Source organism: Sardina pilchardus, chromosome 22 (genome assembly GCF_963854185.1).
Source record: "Sardina pilchardus chromosome 22, fSarPil1.1, whole genome shotgun sequence".
Taxonomy (NCBI): domain Eukaryota; kingdom Metazoa; phylum Chordata; class Actinopteri; order Clupeiformes; family Clupeidae; genus Sardina; species Sardina pilchardus.
In genome coordinates, this window is record NC_085015.1 from 4,811,247 (window position 1) to 4,821,986 (window position 10,740).

The 10,740-nt window shown below is 42.8% G+C and overlaps 1 protein-coding gene across 1 annotated transcript; it reads left to right on the top strand.

The window, feature by feature from the left end:
• Positions 1-6,196: 6,196 nt before the first annotated feature.
• neurod2 (neuronal differentiation 2) lies at positions 6,197-10,033 on the top strand. Its single transcript, XM_062526240.1, has 2 exons — positions 6,197-6,577; positions 8,576-10,033. Exon 2 carries the CDS (start codon positions 8,583-8,585, stop codon positions 9,669-9,671), a length of 1,089 nt encoding a protein of 362 aa, XP_062382224.1. The 5' UTR covers positions 6,197-6,577; positions 8,576-8,582; the 3' UTR covers positions 9,672-10,033.
• The last annotated feature ends 707 nt before the right edge of the window (positions 10,034-10,740 follow it).

Sequence of the window (10,740 nt, forward strand, 5' to 3'; positions counted from 1 at the left end):
TTAATGTTGAAAATTGGCAACAACAATCGGAATAAATAATAATAAAAAGGTAAAATAAAATAAAGCTAATGTAATGTACTGTGATGGATATAGCCAAGACTTTGTTTCACATACTGAAGTTGTCAGGTGGTGTTTTACTTTGCTTTGAGGTTGACCAAAATGATTAGCAAAGTTCTGTGCATAATCAAGCGCCATGACAACGGGCGTTTCAGACAGGTGATGGCGAACGTCACCTTGACCTGCCGGATTTGAGAGAAAGGTGTGGGACAGTTCCAGACAGGAGATGGCGAACGTCACCTTGACCCGCCGGATTTGAGAGAAAGGTGGGCGAAAGTTCCGGACAGGTGACGGCAATGCTGAGGGTCTTTGTGAAGGGTCGTGTTTTATTCATGAGGTCTCTTCCTGGACACACAGCACAGCAGATCATTTACATGCAGTTAAATGCTGCTGACATGGGAAGGCTGCTTTCCTTTCCAAGGAAACAACACACACCACATATCACACACTACACACACACACACACACACACACACACACACACACACACACACACACACACACACACACACACACACACACACACCACACATACCACACACACACAGATACACACACACACACACACACACAGATACACACACACACACACACATGCACACACACACACACACACACACACACACACACACACACACACACACATTCTCTCCCTCTCTCTCTCTCTCTCTCTCTCTATTTCAATCTCTCTCAATTGTTTTGTTCAATTCAAGAAAGCTTTATTGGCATGAGAGTAATTCCATAAACCAGACAGAATCCAGGAAAACGGTTGCTTCACTGTCTCAGATTTTGCTAAAAGTCTGTCTACCTAATGATATTTAGATCCCAAGACTAATACCTGTAAATATTTTTGTTAAATTCCAGTGTTTTCATAGTCTGGCTATGTGCACAAAAACATTCTACAGACCTTGATTGTGGGACCCATTCTCAATATAGGTGAAGTGTGAACAAAATCTGAGATGGTGCAGCCACAACTACTGTATATCCTGAACATTATTGTCAAAGCTCAAGCTCACATATAGAACGCCAAAATATGTTGAACGGAATCGGAAGTTAAACACAACCACTCAAAATTGATCACTCAAATGATGTGACACAACCAATATAATCTAGTTCACAGTGTAACAGGTTGCTGAACAATGCAGGTTCATTCAACAATGCTATCAGTGAGGCGTTCAGAGGACATTGTAGGCTGTAGACTGCAATGTACTTCTCATTTACAAAACTGAAATGCTGGCTTTTCCAGTAGCCTATACAGTATTTCACAATTGCTAAAATATATTTTGAAACCCACTGCCCTTTTCTCAAAAAGGTCAACACAAACCCTAGTTCTTAAATATTGAATCCACTTATGACGTTTTTTAGATGTAAAATGTATTGTAAACAATGATAAGTAAAGTAATGCTATCATTTTGACTGCTTTGATCTGAAGATGATCTGAAGACAGTGTAGTTTCACTCTTAAAAGGTTCTCGGGGTGCTATATAGAACCATGCAGGCGTTAAAGAACCCTTAGGGGTTCCTTTGATGAACGCTTCAAAATGTCTTAAAAAAACAACAACAACAACAACAAAAACTTTTAGGGGTGCCAAATAAGCATGCAATAGAAGCATTTTTGGATCTATATAGCACCTTTTTGGTAGCAATAGAACCATTTTTGGATCTACAGTATATAGCACCGTTTTTGTAGCCTGACTCTGCCTGTCGATGCACCTCCGCTCGATTTCTTTCCCCCTCAGTACTCCGTCTGGATAGGGTTCCACTCAATCAACGAACAGAGGGCGTTCCCTAAAATGTTTACATTACTATCGTTATCGTTGTGTCCCCCGTGGTTAAGATACGTCATTACCAACGTTAGTGATTGAACTCCATTGATTAGAAACTTCAGACAAGTGTCCACAAACCAGGAAATAAACATTTGCCAATGGATCTAGGCCAGACTCTCTGCAAAGTCAGAGTCATGGTTTTCCAAGCTACCTTTTTTTCTGATGTGAGCACAGATTTTTGAGGCGATTGTTCCGTTTACAGGTTAGATTTGGGGTTTGTGTTTACAATTTTGAGAGAAGGATGGAAGGGTGTGAAAAACTGTAAAACAAATGTGTTAGTTTGTTGTCCCCATCTAAAGAGAGAGATGGTGAAAGGTGATGATGTGGGGCTATTTTAATTCCAAAGGCCAGGGGAACATTATTAAGATGCATTGTATCCTGGATCCATGACATAACTGGCCTTCAAAAATAAAAACAATCTGCCTGCCTATATGGGAACTTACTGTAACACATTCCCAATACTTATGATCCCTGTTTGAAGGAAAAACATCTATTTATTTATGATACATTATTCATTCACAAAGAAAATTAATCCGATTATTAGAAGATTAGATCAATTTCCAAAAGAAGATTTTATATTCCTCTTTCTAGTCAATTTTAGCATAATGTTCAAATACTCACTGTGTGTCTTTTACTCTCTTACGTTTAAAGTAATTTGTGCTTTATTTGTATTTACATTCTGTCACCTGTGGTTACCATTATGCATCAAAAGAACATCACAAGTACATCACAACAGAAAATATGTTTTATTGTATAGATTAAGAGTCTATGAGATCTCCCAATTGTATTTTCTATGTGAAAACAGTTTTGCCAAAAGAGGGATTGACTCATACTGTATGCATTGAAGCAGCTGAGCATTTGGTTCATAGAGAGTTAGAGTTTTAACTATTGTGGAAAACTGTAAATCTTCCACAGCATACCTTACACTCCTACCTTACCCGTATACACACACACACACACACACACACACACACACACACACACCATGGGCACACATTACGTAGCACTTTCCTCTCACACTCCTGACATCTCTACCTTGTTTTACTCTTACAGTTTTTGCCCGTTGCTTGAACACTATAGACCCATGAGTAGACTAAAGTAACACAACTTGAAGTTTTGTTGCCATATCTCAAACACATGTACCTATACCTATAGCACAAAAGTGCTGCTTTGCACTCTAGTTGCAATTCTGCAACACACTTACTCCTTTATGCAACACACGTGGTCCTGCATACTACTCTCTATGTCATACATAAGACACTTTGTTCAAAAATGAAATCTCAGAGTACCATTTGTTAAACACATGTATCCAAAATACAAAACACATCGGGTAATTGCAACCTCTCAAATACACACCTGAACACATTTACTTGCAAAACTGAACACCAATCAGCCATCTACAAAAAGCCCTCAGTTTTGCCATTGGAAATGGTGATGTGAATGGTATATTTCTCAGTGTTGTGTCATGTTTACGTGTGTTTAGAGTTTTGGCACAATGAGGAAGTTTTGCAAAAGGTATTCAAGCAAATATGTTTTGTATAAAGTAGACTAGTGTGTTCCACCTCATCTGAAAGTGTATGCATATGATTCAAGTGTGTCTCATTTTGTCACCAGAGTTATATTTTGACAAGGGATTGTTAGGTTTTGATAGCAGAGTTTAGGTACTGATAGTAGAGTTTCAATTTGACATAGATGTGAAAGGTATATTTCCTAGTGTTGTGTTATGTTTACTTGTGTGTAGAGTTTTGGCACAGTGAGCAAAGTTTTGCATAATGCAGGGGTCTTCAACCTTTTTCAGCCCAAGGACCCCTTGGCTATGAGAGAGACTGAGCACGGACCCCCACACCTGGCACACCTCAAATCATGCCTATCATTTGAACCGTCAGTCATTAGTGCCTACATGCATGCACGTACGCGCACGCACACACACGAACGCACACATTCTAAACATACGTTATTATTAACAGGGGGGTAACTGCTTTATACAACTCGTTTCTGATAATTCTTTACATAGTGTTGCATAAACTCGCCCTATAATAGAATGAATGTCACAAGGGTCAACTAAGGTAGATATGTAAGGGATAATCAACGACGCACCGTGCGTTTATTGGAAAATAATGCACGTTCGAAGTGTTAATAAGCTCCCGAGGCCGCAGGCATTATTGCAGTGCATTATTTTCCTATAAACGCACGGCGCGGAGTTGATTATCCCGTTTATACCACTGCTACTATCATTTTCGTTTATATTGCTGCTGTCTTAGATACAATGTTGCTGTGTTTACCGTTACATTCACATTGGCGAATTAATATTCAAGTGTGAGAAGCGATCCGCTTTAACCCTCTCTGGTGGTATAAATTCAGCTAAATTCAGGCAAAGCTTCATTTGCTCAACCTGATACAGACAGAGAGCCTCTTCATCTTGTGTAAATATAACTTGTCTTACACAAGGAAACACAAACACACAAGATTATCTTTATCGTTTCATTTTGATGGAATGACATCGGGGAGAACGTTGGATTAATGAATTCACGCAGAACGCCTTGGCGTGCAAAGACCGCAGACTCTCATTTTTTTTTAAAAAAACAAAGCAAAACATCACTCAGAACAAATAGGCTACCCCGCAAAGTTCAGGGTCCATCAGTCCCGACATTAAGCAAACGAATCAAACAGTCGAAACGTAATTTATCTCCCAGAATGAAAAGAACGAGTTTGTTAATGGTCAGATGCCGCTGAAAACGAAGCTATATAACTAAAACGCACGAGGGGAAAGTGTTCCATTGGGTAACACAATGTTACAGGGATCACATTATCACAAGCATGATTCATGGGTAGCCTACAATGTGTTATTTAAAAACGAATATGAAGCGATGTTCATTGAACATTATGTTAACTTTGACAAATGTTATTTTTTGGAAGAGAAAAAAATGCTTCAGACGAAATATTTTCGCGGACCCCCTGCAGTACCTCCGCGGACCCCCTAGGGGTCGCGGACCCCCGGTTGAAGACCCATGGCATAATGTGTTCAAGCAACGGGCAAAAACTGTAAGTATACTGATCAGCAAACAGTATATGTCCATATGATTGGTCTATGCTTTAACTATACATACACATATGTACTGTATGCACACGCACACCATGAAACACACACACACACACACACACACACACACACACACACACACACACACACAGAGAGAGAGAGAGAGAGAGAGAGAGACTCTAGACACACACACATACACACACATACCACGCAGACACACACATACATACTGACACTAATATACTAACTGTGCAAGTCTGGACACAAATAGAGTATACTGTAAATGCATTGAGAAAAGCATACTTATGCTCAAGAGCATTATGCAAGAAAACAATGTGTGTGGGCACAAATAGAAGTTAAAACTTAACGTCTGCGCTCACTTAGCTTCAATATAGATATAAAGCGTGACACACATGCTTTCATATGCGTGAACACACACACACACACACACACACACACACACACATAGAGAGAGAAAGAGAGAGAGAGAGAGAGACTCACATTCTCTCCCACACACAGAGATTATGATGTGTTTCTATTATTTTCCTTCCAATGGCCATGGCAATAAAGTCTACTGAATTGGATTGAATTGAAGAGAAAGAGAGAGAGAGAGAGAGAGAGAGAGAGAGAGAGAGAGAGAGACAGACAGATACAGAGCACACAGAGGGAGAGTGGCATATTGGCATGTGCCCAGGGCTGGGCATGATGCAGTGATGCCTGTATAGGGTGGCCCATTGAAGTCACTGCAGAGATGAGTTTGTAGAACCTCCATACCTCTCTGTGACACACTAGCCAGAGGAAACAGCCCAGCCCTGCCCATCCAATCACAGCCCAGCCCAGCCCATCACAGGTGTCACGGTCCCTCAGTTCTGGAACTCCAGTAGATAAGCAATGAATGTCAACATTAATAAATAGCTTAACACATATACAAGCATGACACATATATTCTGAATTATCATCATATTGCTCCATTATCCCTTTCCTTATTTTGTCTAAGCTCTCTCTCTCTCTCTCTCTCTCTCTCTCTGTATGTGTGTGTGTGTGTGTGTGTGTGTGTGAGAGAGAGAGAGAGAGAGAGAGAGAGAGAGAGAGAGAGAGAGAGAGTGTGTGCGTGAGTGCGTGTGCGTGCGCGCTGCATGACTCTGTGTATGTGTGTAAGAAAGAGAAAGAAACAGAGAGAGAGAGTGTGTGCATATGAGTGTACGAGTGTTTATGCAGGCGCTACGTATACGCGTGTGTGTGTGAGTGAGTTAGTGCTGGGCGCGCGCATGCAAGGCTCGAGGCAGCGACAGATGGCGGGCTCCTCTTCCCCCGGGAAGGCAATCTCTGCGAATGCGAGCGCGTGTCAATCACCCGCTCTCATGTGATGGCTGCTGCCAGTGACGTGCCCGCCATATGGCCTGGCATCAGAGCTGGTACGTAACCCTGCCTACTAGCGATGCGATGCCACAACGTCTTCGAGCACGACCGGGAGAAGGATAGCTAGCACACGCACCGGACAGAGCTCGCGCACAACTGGAAAGGCTTGTGTGTACACTTTGCTCACACTCAACCGCGCCTACTCTTCACCACCGGAGCGTCCAGGAGGTGTGTGTGTGTCCCAAAGATGATGTAAACAAGCGAGCTCTCGCCCCCCACTCAGTACTACGACGAAGGTGAGTGAGGTCTAGATTTTAGTCCAATTGAAGATTAATGTGTGGTTAATTTTTTTGGGGGGGTTACTACGTTGGTTTTCTGTTGTCCTGTTGTTGGTGTCAGTGTTCGGCTTCAGATTTGTGCGTGCATTTACTGACATTAGATTTTTTCCCCCAACCTGTGTTTTTCCATTGTCGTTTGATAAGTATATCGAGATCTAATCACGGCAACCTGCTCCTATAGCATCCATAGCCTACTCTAGTTACCTTAAGCTCATGCGTGAAACAATACACCTCTCATCTGTTCGGTTTTCTTGGTCGGCTTTCAGTGATTTTATATTTTTTGTCCCGTATGCATTTCATTAGGGCGATATTAATTAAAATCAATCTCAGATGGATTTTTTTTTTCCAAAAGCATCGGCTTCTCCTTTATTGTAGAGGTAAGGCATAAGTGCCACCGAGTAGGATACACTTCTTTATATAGGCTGTAAATATAAAAGGGCGATTTCGACTAGCTTGTTTTAATCATATTTTAGGCCATTAGTTCTGTTCCTGTGGCTGCACACGTTTGGTGTGTGTGAATGACAGAGGAGAGCGGGTCTCTAAGGGATTTGTAATTGACAAAGTATGAAAGAATGGATGGATACTGCCCATGTTTATTCATTCTGGGCTGTCGTGTGAATGCGTTGCGTTTGCATGAACGTCATTTTGCATGAAGTGTCATTCTTGAAGGCCTAACTATTTCCCCGCTTTTTTTTTTTTTTTTTTTTTAATTATTATTATTATTCAGAGGAAATTAAGTTTTGGGATGATCAGAGAGATTTTGTTTGCCTTCAGCTGACCTTCAACAATTAACGCTCTCAAAATCTTTTATTTATGTTATTCCTTCTTCCGTATCTTAATGGCATTGGTTTTACATTTATATAAAGACATATGATGCGATACAGTGCAATCCAATGTAGGTTAAATTGACAAAACTAGACACTGACAGTTCAGTTGTCACCTAAGAGAAAATGCTGACATACTGTCTGTATCGAGGACAAATTGGGAAATAATGTCTCATTCCATGTCGAATGGAATAACTACATCGCTTAGGCTATGTGTAATGCAATAGTACATTATAAACGTGTATTGTTCAGACAGTAGGCCTACACTCTTAAAACGAATGTGGTGTCTCTGTCTGGACACGGTTTTTAAGAGTGTATTAATCAAATGTATCCATAGGAAATCTGTTGGCTTCATTTGTCATTGGTTGATTGGGGAGAGCGCTTATGGCAAATTTGGTTCCCCCCCGTACCGTTGGGGCTGTGTTGGAATGCCGCCAGGACTGTGGGTGAAGAGGGGACGGGAGAAGAGGGGGCCCCGCTGCTCAAAGGCCCCCCCGGGACCGCATGATAGGACCGGCGTGGGGGGACCTGCAGCGAGGGGCCGAGAGGAGCGGGCAGAGGGGGGATTTGGGAGCTTCGCCGTCTGGCGTTGGCTGTCTCTTGGCGTTGGTTGCCTTCAGCTTTCTCACACGTTGTTCAGCTCTCTCTCTCTCCTTTTCTCTCTCTCTTTGTTTTTCTATCCATCCATCCATCTATCTATCTATCTATCTATCTATCTATCTATCTATCTATCTATCTATCTATCTATCTATCTATCTATCTATCTATCTATCTATCTATCTCAGCAAAGAAGATTTAGTAATTATTCTAAAGATTGGAAAGATTATTGACTTTTATTATTTAGGAGTGTTTTCAAAACAGAATATTTATATTTTTGCGTGGGTTATGGGCCAGAACAGAACAGAAAAAAAAAATGTGTAATGTTGGGTTAACCGAAACAATGAATTTCTTCAACATAGCTATTCAAGCAAATGCGGAGGAGATATTGGTGTAGCCTAGTAGCCTACCCTATTTTACCATTTGGACATAACTTTGGTCATTAATATTTTAGTCAACACATGTGCATTGCATGCCTCCAGACCTCGGCAGCTTAATTATTAAAACGGCTTTGTGTGGACATCTGTCTTTCCAGGGTCGCCATGCTGACGAGGTTATTCAACGAGCAGGCTCTTCTGCCCGACGTCCAGAAGTTCCCGGGCTGGATGGACGACAGCGCCAGTGACGATTCCAAAACCAAGGACGACGAGCACGAGCAGTGTCCGCTGGGGGACGATGATATGAAAGGCAGCAGTCGCGCGCTCTCAGAGATCACCGGCGATGATGATGATGATGACGATGATGAGGAGGAAGAGATGGACGAGGAGGACTGCGGGGATGACGTGGACGGCGACAAGCCCAAGAGGCGCGGGCCTAAAAAGAGGAAGATGACTCCCGAGCGCATAGAACGGTCCAAGGTGCGCCGCTCCAAAGCGAACGCGCGCGAGCGCACGCGCATGCACGACCTGAACTCCGCCCTGGATAACCTGCGGAAGGTGGTGCCGTGCTACTCCAAAACGCAAAAACTCTCAAAGATAGAGACGCTCAGACTCGCCAGGAACTACATATGGACCCTCGGGGAGATTCTGCGGAACGGAAAGAGACCGGACGTGGTGTCGTACGTCCAGACGCTGTGCAAGGGCCTCTCCCAGCCCACGACCAACCTGGTGGCGGGCTGTCTGCAGATCAACTCGCGGAACTTCCTGACAGAGCAGTGTCAGGAGGGCGCGCGCTTCCACATGCCCAACCCCGCCTTTTCCTTGCACGGGTTCCCGTACCAGTGTCCCCGGTTGTCCAGTCCCCAGTGCCCTACCGGCTCCGGTGGGCCCGCGCTGCGGAATCACTCCTACTGCTCCTCGTATGACGGCATGTATCCCGGGGGAGCGTCGCCAGACTACAACAGTCCCGACTACGAGGGTCATCACAGCCCTCCGGTGTGTGTTAACGGCAACTTTTCACACAGACAGCAGGAGCCCGTGTCGCCAAACGCGGAGAGGAGCTACCACTATTCTATGCACTACTCAGGCCTGGCGGGGGCGCGCGCTACTCCCGCCCATGGCCTGTCGTACAGCTCGGGAGCGCGCAGCGCTGGTGGGTCGCATTCTGAAAATGTTCCACCGTTCCATGACGTCCACGGGAGCAGTGAGCGAGCACCTGTGTACGAGGAACTAAACGCATTTTTCCACACCTAGTGCACTACCCCCCCCCCCTCTCCTCCTCCAAACTATGGAAATTTACCACAATTATTTTAAGGCTGGATATGCCGCCAAGGCCCAAGACAATCTAACAATGTGCAGAGGGGGCATGATTCTTCTGTTTGTATTCTGAGAAAAAAAAAAGATGGCAATTGGTATTCTACATTGTGGGTTATTTTCCCTAGTGCTATGTATTAAGTCCTATGCCATGCAACGGCCAATTACAGTAAAATATCAGAAGTGGGTCTAAAACGAGGAAAAGTGCAATGGTTCTAATAATGCAAATGTTTTACGTGTAAAAAGAGTGTTACATGTAATGAAACCTTAATATAAAATAAATCCATGAACGTTTCTTTTCACAGGCTGAATGATTGTTCTGATGGGCAGGGTGTGCATACGGAATTAGAATCACAAGGTTCTCAATCTAGGAGGAAGTATTTAATATTCTCAGAAAACAAATTATAATTGATAAAATTATTTCGTTTTTAATAATAGTGACAACCCGTTGGGCTCTGACATCAGACTACATATTTACATATTCGTAGTTTTAAAAGGAATCTTAATTATCCTAATTGTGTGGGAATGAATCACCATTATCCAACATCAAATGAAGCCGTTATGGCCTACCAACTAGCCTATATATTATTAATGTTCTAATTTTCTCTGGTGTGTTTAGGCTACTTATTAAGCTTCTTATTAGATGTTCATCATATAATGTTTTCTTTCATGTTTAATTAGTTGGGGCATGTAGTAAGGCTGCCCTCAATTACCCATAGGTGGCCGCGCTCGCTTGTCAGAGTCCGCTCATATACTGTATCTGCCAATCAAAGGTCCGATTTACCTCAAATATAGTCATGGCATTAAGGTCACCATTTCTCAGTCCTCTTACATGATCATCAGAATCTGGAGGCTGATGAATGCCTCGCAAAAATGAATGGCTAAATATAACCTAATTACTTAAAGGCCTAAATACATACTTTACAACTGATGGATTATTTTCCAACCTCTTTGAAACGAAAAAACGGCCATGGCTTCTCAATTTGGTGTATTCGGTTTTTCTAACCAT